This window comes from Bacillus rossius, assembly GCF_032445375.1.
Source record: "Bacillus rossius redtenbacheri isolate Brsri chromosome 4 unlocalized genomic scaffold, Brsri_v3 Brsri_v3_scf4_1, whole genome shotgun sequence".
NCBI classification, from domain to species: Eukaryota; Metazoa; Arthropoda; class Insecta; order Phasmatodea; family Bacillidae; genus Bacillus; species Bacillus rossius.
The window spans coordinates 25,200,954-25,218,276 of NW_026962010.1; the positions used below are offsets into that span (position 1 = coordinate 25,200,954).

The following is a 17,323-nucleotide window of genomic DNA, read 5'->3' on the forward strand; positions in this document are numbered from 1 at the left end:
CCAAGTCTTATTTTACTCTGTATCTTAGTACATATATAAGAAAAACACTTAAAAACTGTATCAGCCAGCTGAGTTACAAGCAGTCCAGAAACTGACACATGCATGCTATTCACAGCCAGCCCAAACGGCAGACTGCCCAATCAGTTTCCAGCCACAAACTGGTTTCTTCAGTTAAGCATGCTTCTTCGTGCTATTGGGAGGTGAGCCCCTCAACTTTCCTGGCGTTAAGTTAACCACAGCTCATAACATGGTTAATAAACACTTAATTATAATAGTCATACAAGTAAGCTGACAAACAGAAAATGTTTCTTTGCAGCAGTAAAATTTACTCTAATTGGGCCAAAACCAGACAAAGTAAATAGTCTTCATCCACAATACAAGAAAATTAGTAAATTTATAGCCCAACATGGGAATAATTGCAACATAAATAAGGAATGTATCTAAATTATCAGGAAAATGTAGAGAATAATATATGTATATATATATATATATATATATTTAAAATAAATCATTCCATTATAAGAAAAATCTGCCAAATTTAAAAATTGTCGCAAAGAATAAGATCTAGTTCTACTATATAACAATTACTCTGTAAAAAAATAATCTTATTGAATACTTAAAGCTTACAATATTATCTTTTAAAAAATAATAAAAAAATAATAATTTGTTTTATTTATAAGTGGTTTCAAGTTATTGGCAATTTTCTGCAGAGGAACAAGTCAAAAATATAATTAAATCTCTATTAATACAGATGAAAATTAAAACCTCCAAGGACTACCACCTCACTAACTTGACTTGTATTTTAACAGATGCCCACCTGCCTTAGCAGCTCTCATTTCTTGAGCACACAGTTTGTTTATAATGCGTCGTCACTGCACTGTTCGAAAGCACAGCCGTGCCACATTAACAAATATCAATAAAGTTTTATTACCACAGAAAAATTAGGGAAATGTGAACTGCAACCCCCTAGAAAACAGGTAACACTGTTCTGAAACGAAAACAGACAGTAACAATAAACTTCGAGTGAACTGAAAACTTTGTCAATGCAGTAAAGGCAATGAACAGTTTAAATCCACCTGTATGTAACTGTAGGTAACTGAATGCTTCCCACAGCCTGGTTGCGCCCAGGGAGAAACTGTCACAATGCTGTTCAAAACAGTCCCGTTTTGAAAAAAAAAATTAAATTGAATTAAGAAGGTACACATAATCCTTCACAGGTATTGCTTTGAAAGAAGACAGTACTGCAAGATGCCTAGTTGTATGAGCTGTGTTCTGTACCATTGGCATTCTTTTTAGGAACATTCTGTTTACCAAGAGGTGAATAAAGCATTTCTCACAAATGATTTTCAAAATATGAATAGCCAATAGTCTGATATGCAATATGTATACCTAATGAGATTGGTGGGGTTGGCTGGTTTATCAAAATCCTTGGCTTCGTCTGTTGTTACCTATTTTCCAAAGGAAAAAAAAAAATAATTTCATAACCTTCTGTCTATGCATACATGTATAGATGATTATATGTGTGTGTGAATATGTTACACATGTGTCCCTGTTAACTTCTCTTGACTACACCATTTCAATTAAATTTTGTTCTAAGAAGCTTCTTGATGATACTTTAGTACACATATTTCATTCAAATTGGTTTGCAAACTTTACTTAGACCCTTACTTAATGGCATATTTTGCAATAACTTGCAAAAAAGCATTGCACTATAAATACTTATATGACAAAAAAAAGACTAACATAAGTTTTTGAACCACTTGCCCAATTTTAATACATTATGGTACCAAAATACTTCAAATTAAGCAAATTAAATTACTTTTAGAATTTATATATGTAGATACTAAAAATATTTTCTTAATACATACAAACCAATTTAAGTAAAAATTACTTTACAACACAAATTTAGGTGAATATTAGTTAACATGAAAGATTACTCAAACAAACGGAGAAATTTTTTGATAATGGACAAACATTGAAATAATTAAACTTTAATAGCCTCAACGAATATGGTTAATGTGATTAATTACAAGTCCAGTACATAAGAGAGAATGATAATAATGCCACAGCTCTAATGATCAGTCAGTCGTGGTTGTACAGAAACATTGACAAGGCACTAGTATTCCTAAACTACAATAAAAATAAAAAATAAAAAAACAGCCCACATTCTCACCAAACCATCACAAAGAGAATCAACCCATTGCATAGATACAACTTAGTAGTACCTCATATTCACAAGTACAAAGAAATATGTACAATTTCTTTACTGAATAGAAAGTTACAGCAAACATTTACTATTATCACTGTTTTGGGTATTCAAAATGTCCATGATTTTTTACATTTTAGTACAGAACATTTTAAACAAATTATTCACTCATTTGATACACAGAAATGCTTCCCAAAATTGTAATTGTATTGCATTGCTAAATGGGAAACCGTAACAGCAGAAAATAAATATTGATATTTACAAAATTAACAAATATGAACAAATAAAGAAAACAATTATATTTATTATTCACTGTACTCATGTTGTTACAAGGCTTGTAAAGATAGATGTTAGACAGATGTAAAGAACCAATAGCTTAATTTCACTTGTGTATGTTTGGCAAAGCACTGTACATGTACTAAGGGCTAAACCAGCACAGCATTTGGCTGCAAGCAGTCAACCGATTCATGGAAACAGTGCTTCATTATTTAACGATTATTGGTCAAAAAATAACCACGTTGTACATGTACTTGTTTATATTTTGTAGAATGGTGGAAATTATTTTTCTCAGCCATATTTGAACGATATGAATGCCTATCATTGCCCAAAATGTCAGGAAACTTTAAATTTTCTAATTTTTCTTTACAAAAAATCATACAGCCACTTTTTTACAGTTCTGAACAGTACCAAGTATGTTGACATTATAACACATTTATTTATATTTGATTATGTGTAATGGGGAATACATGCTTGCTCTACTGTTTTGCTTAGCAACTGGGATTCCATTACTTCAATAGAGAAGTACTAAGCCATCATGTATTTCATTCATCGTCTACACTGTATCACCTACCCCACAAGCTGGTGTAACTTGGGCTGCCCTAGTGATGTTGTCTGTTATACTTTAGTCCTCGGTCTCGGTTCGGATCCGGTTCTTTAAGACTGCTTCTTGGTTGTATGTTCACCTCCCACAATTTCCAGTCACAATAATGTCCAAATATTTTATATGTTTATTTTAGTGATGGGTCAAATCCCAATTTTCTCAAATTAACATCTCTGAGAATACCTTGGATATACCCCTTGAATAAAAAATTTACGTGTCAAGATTAAAAAATAAAAAATATATTAACTATGGATGGTCTTTAACCATTCAAATGGTGTTTCAAAAACTCAAGTTTCCAGAATCGATATGTATTGTAATTTTATTTATATAATTACATGTTAAAAGTACAATATCTTGGGTAATGTCACAGCTGCTCTCGTCCCTTAGAGAAGGATGCCACAAGTATACAAGCGACGATGCCGGCCTCCACAGGAGTTCAGAGGGTTCGAAGAGTTCTGAGTAGCAGAGAGTGTCTCCCCCTCGGGAGTGATACTGGCGATACCCGTGCTATCAGCGAGAGTTGAAGAGGGCAAGCGACCCTTGCTGAGCGAACCGGACCTATCGGGAGGCGATACCTGCGAGAAGGCCTGGCGAGCCAGTCGGGTGCGACGAGCGATAGTTGGGGACTGTGCTGTGGCACGATGTGGGTGAGTGTGCGAAGGAAGCGGACAGAGGCGGACAGAAGAGCGAGCAACTGTTGAGCCAAGCTCCAGTGGAAAGAGTGAATGTGTCAAGGATCAGTTAAGACTAATTGTTGTGGACAGAAATCTTGAATGCAGTAATTAAATTTATAGTGTAGACATTAGTAATTAATTAAACTGTACTAATAAGGCTATCCCTTATGAACCCTGTTTTCTCCCCACATTATACTCGTAACAACATTATGCCCAAGACCTTTTATGAAAATGTGCTAACCAGGATTTTTTTTACATTGTAACTTTACATTAGAATATTTATTCTCATAATAGATAATTCACATGTTTATAGGATTTAAACATAGTTATAATAATACTGTGAATAGATATTAACAGGAGCAATGTCTTGTTTAAATATTTGTCTACAACCACACATTCCTTGATTGTAAAACATATCTTGATTTACATACACTATTATGGAAGAAACAAATTTGATAAGCACTGTTTTGAAATTCACTCTGTTTTCCTGGTATGAATTAGGGCGTTATTTCATGTGGGAAAGGGGGAGGGGGTAAAACTCTTTTTCTTAAATTTTTTTTTGTTTGCTTGGAAGCAAATTTTCCACTCCTCTCCCACAACCACAATAAATAAAACAAAAATTTGAAAAAATGTTTTTGGTCATCTCAAGTCTTTAAGGATTCTACAAGACCTAGAAACAAACAAAATGTCAGATTGCGATAATTTGCAGCTGATATCTTAAAAATACTATAAATCTACATTGAATAAACTTTGCTCCTTTAGTCAGATATTGCAAAGATTGTGACCAGCACATAATTATACTTAATTTTATCTGTTTTATACAACAATCATGCACCCTAGCAACCAAACCTATGAAAAATATTAAAGAAAAGAAAAATTCAACAAAATTAGATGCAATATTTTTTTTCGAGACTCATAGGTACCTTGTTATTTCATCTTTAGTAATGGCAAGAAAATTTGACAATTTCAATGAAATGGCTGCTACAAGAAATTCCCTCCCTGACTTTTCCAGGTTTTACAATCCTGAATTAACAAATTTCATTGAGTTTTCACACAGGAACAATCCTGCAGCTCCAGTTGATGCTGACTATTTTTCTACAAGAAAAGAAGGTTGTATGAGCAGTTTAAATGTCCCATTTTCATTTTAAAAGGTTTCATACCAAAATCAATTAATAATTACATGATAAAACCTCTTTTCTCAAAAGAAACATACCATATTAAAATTAATTATTAGTAATTCTGAAGGAAAGCTTCTTTTCTGGAAAAAGTTATAATTATAAGAAGCATTTTAACTCGCTGACTATTTCCAATCATTCAAGTTGTTTACCAGTAGTTTACCACCGAGTGGTTAGGTTAGCTTTTCTATATTAAAATTACTGTGATAAAATAATCAGTTGAAATAAGTTGGCTAAATTCAAAATATCAAAAAAAAGTAAAGACAGTTGGTTATGAATTACCTATCAGAGCTAACCTAACCAACTACAAAATTTGATGTCAAAATGAAAAATCAATAGCACTGAAGTAGGAACCACTGAACAGAATAACAAGTATAACCAAATTTGTAATGTAATTTAAATTACAAATAATATAAATTATATTTATTTTGTGTTTAGCTGAGGTTGCCAGTTTCACAGTTGAGGTTATCTGATTTTGAAAGCTAGTTTTACAAATCGCTCACTTCAAACCAATGTCCTTGCAGATTTTTTGATTATGGTCATGCCACACTTCATAGCACATTTTTTTCTCCTAAATTTTTTTTAGTTTGAATTTATAAATAATTTTGATACCATATTCCCCCGACCAGTATCAAAACATGTGCGGTCTAGTTTTTCGTTTCATATGTTTTGTTTAATATTAATATTAATACATAAGACCTACCTATGCATCCAGTCCATAGGAACATTGGAGAAATCACAAACACTTAGGTCTAGATCTCCTAGCCACAACAAAAATTTATTGAAATTTTATCGCAAGTGATTATATTATTCTGCTACTTTTGAATAACAATTCATTATTTTATCGCTATTAACTGCGGAAGCGGGTAGTATTAGAATTATTGCAAATAAATTCAGTGTTTGATTATTGACAATACAGGCCCATCAAAATAAATGGTCACGAAGTAAAATCTCTGGTGAAAGTAATGCAGTTTTGAGATTGAAATACATGTTTGCAAACTATAACAATCCATTCACCTGAAACTATTGTACAAATGGATTCAAACTTGTGTGTAAACATTCATAAATACTTTTTTTTTTTGGTTGCTCAACTACATGTTAGCGCAAGAAGAAATTCCAGAAATATGTTGTAATTTCCCTTACATTTTTTCAAATTTCCTTACCATTTTAAACATCCTGACTTTTCCCGGTTTTCCAGTTCTGTACTAACTATGAATGAACACTTCACACCTCATCATGCTAATTGGGAAGTTTATATAATTAGTATTGGCTCTACTCAAAGAATAGGTTTTTTTTTTACATTGAGCTAATTATATTTCATTGCTTATTGTTATCAGCAATTATTATGTATTTATTTAAATTTATTAACTTTCAAATTTCATCTGAAGTGTTGTATGTTTCAATTATATTTATTGCTGTTGACTTTCCATTGACTTAACTTCCTCATGGCTTGTTTCAGAGTTTTCCAACAACAGTTTGCAATTAGATCCTTGAAGTTTTTTCTTTTGTAATTCCTACCATCAGTTTTACAGCAGCTGGGGTTGGCAAGGTTGTTTCTTCCTGGCCGCCATCATCGTTCATATTTCCTTGGCTACACATGTAGAAGGTGTTTTTTTGCTTGTTACATTATTTTGGCACAGAAGCAGTAGAGTAAAAAGTGGTATTTGTGTATAAGTTATTGTGATGTCCAGACTGCTAAGTGCGTGTTGTTGCCAGGGTGCTGTTCAAAGAGGTACCCAACAGAAGATTAAGAGTATTCACAATATTAATTTGCAAAGAATTATTTCTATTAAAGTTCTGAATAAAACTAGTAACCCTGCTGTTCTTAGAGCAGAATGAGGAAGTTGGTTGTCGTGTATTCTGCTACCCCATCGGTTGCTTTCTAAGGACACATCATCGCTGCAAGATGATGCCAATGGCTGTATGATTTCCTGATACTGGTTCCAGCTGCATTCCGTAATATGCATCACACCAACTGCGCTTAATGTCATCTATCCTGCCAAACTAGCCTCGTGCAAGTCCATTCATTTTTGGTTGCTTAACTAAGTTGACATGTTCATTACACAACATTAAATTATTATATTTTAACCTAACATATTTGCAGTTAAATACACACATTACCATTTATATTTCAGACTTTTGATTAGTATATTCTGGACTATGTCACACACTATATAGACTACAGTCTCCAGAGCACTGTGCTATACTGTGGCAAAATATTGTTTTATGCAATTATTTCAAAAGAATATTTCACTTCAAGGCCATAACCAAATGTGAGGAGACATGCGACCAGACATGTTGATCGATCAGGTATGCGTGAAATAAACCACGGAACGATCGGGAATTACTCGTGGAGGTCTGACTGACCAACGAGCATCTTTGCTAACGTAATAAATTAAGCACAAAGTCAAGAAAACGTTTATTTACATTAAGAAGTTGTCATTATAGTAAATTTTGTAACCTTTGTGAGAGCGAAATACAAAAAGTATATAAATATACAAACATAATGAGCTCTTTATCTCATCACTCTACAATAAACTAAACATCATGAAAAGGTTATGTACAAACAAATGCTCTAAGAATGAATCAAATGAGTCTGATACTAGTAAGTCATTTTTCAAAGCACTCAGAACCCATTAAAGTGTATTAAAATTAATATAATGAATTTTATAAAATGTTGTGAAATGTTTTCTTTTGTTGCTAGCTTGTATGGTTTGTGTGTAATATAACAAGAACTATGGTGAACTGTGTGTCACGGATGTCAAATGAACACAATAACGGATGTAGGTTGATATTTAGTAGCATGTTTTAACACGAAATCAGCTGCAAGATACAGCAGTCAGGCATTTTGTTTGTATTAATTGTATTAGACTATTATCTAGTTCTACAAGACAGAACAATTAGTTACGGGTCAGATTCTGATTACGGTATAAATTCCCTTACATGTAAGCACTGCAGCATGTGAAAAATTAAAAATTCAGGGATTAGTTTTTTCACTCAAATTTAGGATGAACTACTGACAGAAGAAAAGAGGTCTGAAACTTTATGAAATTTATTCTTCACAAAACAGTTGAATACACTCCAAATACGCTGTTCTAGAAAGTTCTTCATACACAAAAATTATGTTCTTTGCCAGAGTACTTTTATTTTTACATGCAATATTGATGGTAATGAGAAAATAGTTACAACATAATCTAAGATTTGTTTCGGACATACACCATTACTGCTGGTTACACTGTCTGTCATTAGAAACCTTTGTTTAAACTGCAATGGCGCATGTGTAAGAAACATCTTAAATCAATCTTCCTTGTTGCAAGAGCCATTCAAAGAACATGACAACTAAATTGTTATGTGTACAGCTGAAACATTTTTACATATTTTGAACTCTTCTCTAAAAATCATTAACTATTTTTATTTTTAAAATATTTTTTGAATGATTGAGGAGGAATATTTTGACAAAATACATCATCATCTTCGTGACTTGCAAGGGATCTAACATAATATAATGTATGATGAGGTTTTAGTAAATTTTGTATGTTTTTATTGAGGTTTCACAAAAGCGTTTTCATTTTATTACAGCACAGAAAGGTTGAGTTGTTTCAGATTTCATAATTAATGTTTACTTTCTCCAACCCAATGCTTTTTTTAACGAATCAGTAGAAAAACTATCAATAAAAAATAACCCCCATCAAATTAATATAGAAGTAGCACTAAGTAGCAGCAATGCTGTTGCTTTTTTCCTAGACAAACACTGGATACCTCAATAAACTTTGATTCAATTTTCAAAAATAGAAAAGTCTCCTTAACTTTTAATGCTGAAATTATTTTTTCACCAAGAACACAAAATCATTTAAACAGTCCTATAAGCCACCAAACAATACAGTAATTCACAATAATTCTGCTTAATTCATGCATGGAAAAAAAAAATACCCTTGTACGTTCCCTTTCGTACCAAAAAATATGTATTCTTTAAAATAAAACATAAGGATGAAAATACACACTGTTCTAAAATTCCACTCTTGCCTTTAAAAATTTGACAAGCCTGCCAACTACCAAAATGAATCTATGCAATGGTAAAACCATGTATTCTGGGTTTATGCACTTGCAAAGCATTCACAGAAGAATCATGACAAAAACTGCACACAACTGCACAACATACTGCTGCATGAGGGCAAGACATCTTTCAGAAGGCACGTAATATCCAATTAAACTGCCAGAAGAGAATGAAATATTAAATACATATCACAACTTAACACATACAACTCATAATTTAACAGACTACGTTACAAGAAATTGCTACATAGTCATTCACATCTCTCAATTATATACTCTCTAGAATTACAGTTTTATATACAAACTTTTGTGTCCACGAATGCCACACACAGAAAACAATATTTTGAACTTCACCCGCATATATATATAAATAACCATAGTAATACTTCAACTTAATCCTAAGTTGCAATTTTTATTGACTTCTCAAAACCTTCAAAATCTCCAACCACAAACAGCATCAACTTGAATAATCACAGAGATTCTCTACCACAACTGCAGGCTACTAAACTCTGCCATGTTGACAATTCAAAAGTGTAAATAAAAAAATGTATACTGACAATGTACAGTTTATAAAGTGCATGATTTAATCCTATAAAATGTGCAACCCTGTACATTCTATCATCTTCCTACGTGTATAAAAATAGAGCTGAATTTGGCGACACTCTGGCACAACAAGCCGAGAGTACACGAGCAGGAAACAAAAGATACACAAAGGTACACAATGCAGTACACCCTTGTTAACTGCATTATTTGGTCTTCAACTCATCCACGGCTTCGGACTCGCCATAGAATTTGGGCTGAAAGTCAAAAATAAAACAGTAACATTTGTCAGTAACAAATGCACAGTTCAACACCACCCTAACTCAAATAGCTAGAATGCTGGAGGCCTCCATGCACACACATGCTGCTAGACTAATTTAAACACATCACACTACATGCAATAATTACCAAAAACTAAACCAAAAAAATGCACACCATAATGCAATTATTAATAATTATCTCAATGCAACATTAGATGTACTGCAAAAGATAAAATAGAAATCCAATATTTTATTTTATTTGTATATACACCAACTGGCTCTGAAGTCAATTCAGGATTGTTTATGGTCTAGAAAGCTAGAAAATACCAGGGAAATAATAAAGTACTACAGAAATGTCTTCTTGTGATAATAAATAGAAATGAAATATGGCACACTTGCCAATATCTTGAAACACAAAATATGCTTAAGTATAAAATATACAAAATTTCTCAAAATTCTGCTATCTACATTCTTTTTATTTACTGTTTAATAATCTACAATGATTCTTTTAAAGCCAAACTGACAATAATTGTATTCAAACATAAGTATCAACCAACCTACATATGTTCACTGCTAACCTTAGGGTGAGGGTGGGCACTCAACGAATTTGTGGCACACTCGAGAAACAACTTGCTATGGTTCCGCACAGTGCTAGTGTAGTGGTAACCAAGCACCGTTACTAGCCACACTTTTCTGTTCTGCTTTCAACAACATGGCACGGCATGGCACTCAATTTTGCCAATTTCAATTTACTATAGTGCAAAAAATGCACAAGTTGAAAATCAATGTTGACTAAGATCTTAAATCCCCATTAGAAATATTTCTATGCTAAAAAAAATGTAACAAACACAACATGTATACTTTGTTTAACGCATCAGTTCTGCAAGAAATTTAACAGAATAAACAATAAACCTATCCCTCACTTAGCACAACTTAATTTGTTCCTAAAAATGCTCGTGTTATTCGAAATCGCGTATTCTGAAGCAACAGGTTTCGTAAATAGAAAGACTAATTTATTTAATGAGTTCAAAAATTGTGTAGGAAAATATACTTTACGTAATATAAATGCATTGAATAACATTCAACCATAAATATGTCACACCATTTATCTTTATATGCCTCCCATCAAACTTTGCATGACAAATAAGACAGCGTAATGGGAGATAGGTGGTTATGTACTTTATCGTCAGTCGGCTGGCTGACTTGCCCGCCCGGGCGTGACCTTCAACTCACATTGCGTACCTTTCCAAACCATCCTTTACTGACAATGAAAATAATATTACTGTCCGGATAATTGCATTTTAATTTATCAAATTTAAAGTGCTTATTCGCGTATCACCACCTGGTTCACACCAATCCTGTCAGGCCAATGATTATTTTTTTTCATTGCAACATTCATTTAACAACCTTTTCCACGTGAATCATCTGTTCATTTCTGTTCTGGTATCTAATGTCAAATATATTTCCGCTAGTACAACCAACAGCATCAGACTTATTTCGTACGATTGTGCGCACAGTTGACTTGCTTAAAACTAAAGTGTGATCAACATAAGCATGGCCTTCATGACAATCTGCGTGCCGTAATACTTCTAGTTTTGTCTCAAGTACTTGAACACAATGCATTATGAATGATCAAGCACGTACAGTTACCGGCAGCTGAATGGGCAGACGTTGTTTGAGTTAATTCCCTGCCACTGGCTAGACTGAGTTCACGGCCCGGTTTGTGGCCAGGCGACAACGGTCCGGCACGGCGGCATACGCGCGGACGTAAAAAAATTTGGTCCTTTACACTCCATAGCCGCAATTTAACTTGCCATAGCTGATGTTTATACAACAGCCGATAGCGTAGTTAGAACTGCACGCGGATCTCTTACCACCCCCCACCCCTTCTCAAACCTAACTGCATGCCAACGCACATCTGTTGTTTACAGAAGTTCAAGCAGACTTCGTGGCGTCGTGCCAGACTTTTTTTTTGCCTGCGGAGATTTCGTGCTAACTAAAATTTACAGACGTGCCATTCAAGACGAGGGCAGTAAAAATCACTTCGCGCTAAATGAATCCGCGCAATCTGAAGACATGCTAATTGAGGGATAGGTGTAATGTATTTTGGCCCAGCGGGTGTCTTATTATAATTAGCCCCTTCCACAGGAAACTGCACCCTGAACAAATTGCCAGCACCACCACATCCACAAGTGTGGTACAAGTGGCACCTCTCTCTCCAAGTGTCCGGGGGAGCACTGTTGTTCTCACTGCAGTGTGCCTGACCTAGCAAGTGGGAAACAGCCTACTAAAAATGTTGCAGGATTCAGAACCAAATATACATAATTTTTTTGAAACCCAAGATGACGGACACTATTTCACGGATTAATTTTCATTTTTAGAACTGACAAAAATCCTATACTTACAATGATGGTAAGAGGTAGTGATGTTTTTATAGCAGCTCAACCCATCCAAAACATCACCACCCTGGAGTAGAAAAGGTCTGAATTAAAAATTAAAACCTACACTAATTTTCTAATATTTGGCAATGTCTATCTTCCCAAAAAGAACTCCCAATACATATGCTATGTATCTGGAAGCATTAGAAGACGAACTCGCTAACTATAATGATGATCTATTAATTAAATACTTGGTGAAATCAAGTTGATTGGAACAATAAACATATCTTCACTATTACAAATACACATGAGTATTTATTCAATTTGACCATGGATATGGGATGATTACAGTATAACAAAACACAGTCATCCAAAAATCTTTTAGATCTTTGTTTTTATAACTTGCCACACTGTGAAGTAGCGAAACCAGTTGAAGTACTTGTTTCTTATACCATCCTGCCTTAAAAATCAAAATCATCATCAATGCTATTTCCTCAAATATCAATACAGACTCCATCTTTAGAAACTATAAACTACAAAAGAGCATGACTGGTCCTACTTTTACAATACTTCTTATTTGAATGTTCTAACTGAACAACTAACTATTGTGCCTCCAACTAGTATTTTTGACACAATTTTAAATTAAATTTTTTTTTTAAATTAAATTATGTCGCCAGTCATTCTTTTGCTGCAAGAACTTAAACTTGTTCCTCCCCCTGTACACTCCCATTCAACCTTTGTCAGACCTGTCTCCCCAAGTTTTCCCAGCCCTAGATCCGATTTTTGCCAAGTTTTTGCCAGTCAGACTCAGTATCGTTTTATCCCCACCTTGGCGCACAAATGTTGCCTGTAATTCGCCTCCGATCCGTGATGAGAATTGCTAGGCCCTGCAAGTTCTCGGGACAGGACAGTTCCAAGACCTCGCCTGACACGAGCTATTTTCACCAAAGTATAGTCACGCCTCCGGGTCCTGTAGAGCATCTTTCCCACTGTCATCAGCCGCCCCCACACTCCAAGTTTTCCTGGGAACACTGGCCCAGAGCGATGACCGGCCACTAACCCCGGCCAGGGTCGGCCTCTCCCCAAGGCCACGACACTAGTCCCAAATGTACATGCTTAAGCCACCTGGCGGTAGTTTTGCGAATCACTTCCCCTGGGTGTAGGAACGCCCGCTAAACGCCTGCCCTCTGGCATCTCCCGCAGTAACCAGTACCCCATAGTTCCTTCCCAGGCCACCAGAGTGCTGGCCTAGTCAGCTCCATAAGCCCTATGCTGCTACCAGCCACCTCGTGCGAGTCAACCTCTACTCGGTTCAGCCACACCTCAGTAGGTCGCGCTGACATCGGCCAGTACCACCAACATCGAGATATCGAAGTCTGCTTTTCTTGACAAGCACCTCGGTAATGTTCGAAACCTTTCGGTCTGAAAGCCGAAGCCTCCCCCCTTTCTTTAATGTCGCCTTTTAATTACGAGTCTCTGCCGCCCCAAACTTACTGCGCGCCACGATTCGGGACTGGCTATTTTGCATCTATATCATCAGGACGCCTCTCCGTTTTTCTTTTAAGATGTGATTAACTAGACAAGGGATAATTCCCACAAAGGTAGTGTTTAGGCATTAGTCAGTCCTTATAGATGTAGCTCGTAGAAGCAGTCATGTATAAGTCACCGTAAACAATTAATTTTTCAAATCATGAATCATAAGCGGTTTCGTGTGCTCAACAACCGGGCAGATCCTGGAAGACATCACCCCATTTGTTGAGTTTTTACTACCTTTACTCCCCAACCATAATCATGACTAAAAGGCATTTTCTGCCTATTTTGCCAACTGTCTGTGAATCAGTCCTGAACATATGTGTTTTGGATCTGTTCACAGACAAGGACCAAGTACCAGGGTACAAGTACCGGGCACTTTCCAAGGACCAGATCAGTCTCCACGGGCTGGATGACTAAACCACTCTGACGTCCCATCAGCTGTTCCACTTTGTCCAGCAACCTTCAAACCACCAGCTATTCAGTTTTTAAAACCTTTTCGGACTAGCATCCAACCATGACATTTCTCAGATCAGACAGCCAGAAGTTTACTGACTAACATGTTTACTGTCACAAACTTTATTTAAATTATGTTAATTATCTATACAATTGTCTAATAAGGACCGGCCCATTCTTTTAATAATGTGATCTTAAATCCAGGTTGTATATTTTTTTTGTAAATAAACTTATATTATATACTTGTACGTATTATATAATGGAAAATAATTAAAAGTAAAATAAAATCATTATTTTGCCTTCTGAAACCAAAAGATCCACTTGTTTCACCCCAGTCATCAGAAGAGTGAATTGTAACAAAATTGTAACATAACTTGGGTTTAATCTGTTGAGACTGACGAGGTGTAACACTATGTACTTTTGTATGTGATAATTAATATCTTCATCCCGAAATCTACTAAAAAAAAACCTCTGAACATCCCCACTGGTTTTCAAAACAATTGATTCAAACACATTTTCAAACACCGTGTGTTTGGGAGTGAGCCTGGTTTAACGAGACATCATATTTTGTTTGTATCATTGAATATACTTTAGTTAATTGTTTTTTTAATGTTGCTAATCCAACCTAACCAGTGGTTCTCTGTAATTTACAGTATTATCATGAAGCTAAATAAACCTAACCATACCAACCATTTACACCACTTAATAGTATTTTAAATAAAGCTAACATAACATAACTAAAATTTTTAATGTACCTAACCAACTGTTTCTAATGATAAACTAATTGAAATGTTGTAATAAAATTTTACATAATCATAAAATATAATGAGAGTAACACAAATAACTCATTATTAGAGTTTTTTTAGTTTTTCAGCTTAGCACCTATTCTAAAAAAATTAGTTTTATTTTTTTGAATGGCTATTGGTATGGAAGTTAATTTATAATGTGGTTATGTGTTAACTTTGCTACCTTCAAAGATATTTAATAAAATAATAAATAAATAATCTCTTGGCCAGAGCAGCACGCAGTAGCTGAACACTTACGACATCACAGGAAGTGGACATTCTGCTTGCAAATATGTTTTCCCAGAGTCATTACAGAGTTCTCGCAAACAGTGACAGAGACAGATGTCTATTTTCACATACGACTGTCTACACATTCAGCAAGTCCCAGCAGCACTTTAAGCAGCCACTGGGCTGAACCACCACAGATTCTGATGTCAGCACCTGCCCCTTTACCCCCCCCCCCCCCCCAACTCATTTAACACTGAAAATTACAATAGGAAAGTCAGGTTGAGCTCATTGCTGATAATTACTTACTTGACTATTGTCATTCAACTACTGGGATTGAGACAAGTGAATTCCCCCTTTCTGTGTCAAGAGGTTCTTCACGATCCCACCTACTAATTTTTAAAAGTTGACGTCAACCGGGCCTGCGCCCCAGAAGCCTGGTCAGCCTCCGCCACCTTTCCCCTCGCCCTCCCGTCCCACTTCCCGTACTGGCAGCCGCTCCGTCACGAGTACGTAGTCGTGTGGTTGTGTTTGAATAGCGCGCCACAGACGTCAAGAGGGCGCTGTAGCAGCAGTGCACCACACCCCTTTAACTAGAGATAAACATTGTAATTCTTTTTTGCTTATTTTTTCCCAAGTGGCGTGTGACGGCATATCGGCCAGGAGTGTTTTATGTACTTTAATTAATATTTAGTTAAGGCATAAACAACAAAAAGACGTACCGAACATGTAAGAGGCGAACAGAAGTCTGCCGAAGCCGGACTGGTTATCATTAATAATAAATTGTTGTAATTTTAGTTTATAGTTTTATCATGCACTAGCTGACCCGGCAGACTTCATACTGCCTAATTAAATTACAATAAAGTCCTGTCAAAATGATTTGTAATGTGACATTTTTTTTTCCTACTTATTTTATAGTCGGGGCAAAAAATTCTCCTGAACAGAACTGTCACCCTGGTGATAGGGTGTTGTGAATAAGAAATATAATTAAATAAAACATGTAAATAAAATATAAATAAAAAAAAGTAATCTCTTTATTGTTAATCATGTGAAACATAATAATTTTTATTTTCATTGTAGTGCATGATTAGATCGGTAATTAGCTTGGTTTGTAGTATTTCGGGTTCTTCTACCTAAATTGATTCGTCTAATAGGAGGCATATCTATATTATAGATTATTTTGTCACATGCAATAATTAGCGATCATAGGTAAATAAACACTGCACAAATCACTATATAGGTAAGAATTTGTTTTGTGTATAAGTTGACAAAAGCAAACTCATTAGGGTAGGTAACCTAAAATCCAAGGAAAAAAAAACTCTGGCATTGACAGTTTGTTGTTGTTTCAACTTTTTTTAAATTTGATATGACTTGGAGTCAAATCCTTCAAGCCATATTTAAAATAGGGAAAAGAAATAAAAAAAAACTTAAACTTATGAAATACTTTTGGTAACGCTGGTTTTGTTTGACTGATGTAATGACTTGAAAACTGATGCATTTTAAAGTAAAACAAATGAAATAATATCGCGAAGCCGACCAAATTGAACTATTCGATTTCAGTTTATTTTTATTTTTTTATTTATCTGTGCTCCAACGCACACTGTTTTGATAGATATGATTGAACGTTGTACATAGGTAATAAAGTGCAAATTGACTCTGACGTTAGGAACATACCTACATTGTTTAAACAACAATGAGTGCTCTTTTTAGTTAGAAAACGTTTGTATGGGAAAAAGAAAAGGGCTGGTTTTAGGGTTTTTTCCTGCAATTATTAGAATTTTTCTCCCATAAAAACCATCTTTGAACTTCAACGAACATTTAAAAAAAAAAATTGGTCAAATTGGTCCAGGCGTTGTTGAGTTATGCGCTTACCAACACATTTTGCGATTCATTTTTATATTATAGATTAGGTGTAATATAATTATTAAGAGTGTTTCATGTTTTACCTGTAGCTTCCTGTGGCATGTAATCATTAATAGGTATAACGGTAATTGGTTTGGCGTGAAGACGCCATGTTAGGCTAGCAGAGCCCTGAGCTCAGCCCAGTCCTTCGCCAGCACCGACCGACAGCAGACGCATCAGCACCCCAGGGACCTCACCGCTTGCCTGCACTGCTAAGTAATTCTGTTAAATCTTAATCATCTTAAACCTTTTGTTCGTA

At 35.1% G+C, this 17,323-nt stretch overlaps 1 protein-coding gene across 1 annotated transcript in view; it reads right to left on the bottom strand.

Annotated features, from left to right (window-relative positions):
* Nucleotides 1–1,975: 1,975 nt before the first annotated feature.
* LOC134541527 (pleckstrin homology domain-containing family F member 2) overlaps nucleotides 1,976–17,323 on the bottom strand; it is a 104,863-nt gene continuing 89,515 nt past the window's right edge. Inside the window, exon 9 of the mRNA XM_063385037.1 lies at nucleotides 1,976–9,785. Within this exon, the coding sequence (XP_063241107.1) occupies nucleotides 9,735–9,785 (51 nt within the window). The 3' untranslated portion in view covers nucleotides 1,976–9,734. The remainder of the gene's footprint in view (nucleotides 9,786–17,323) is intronic.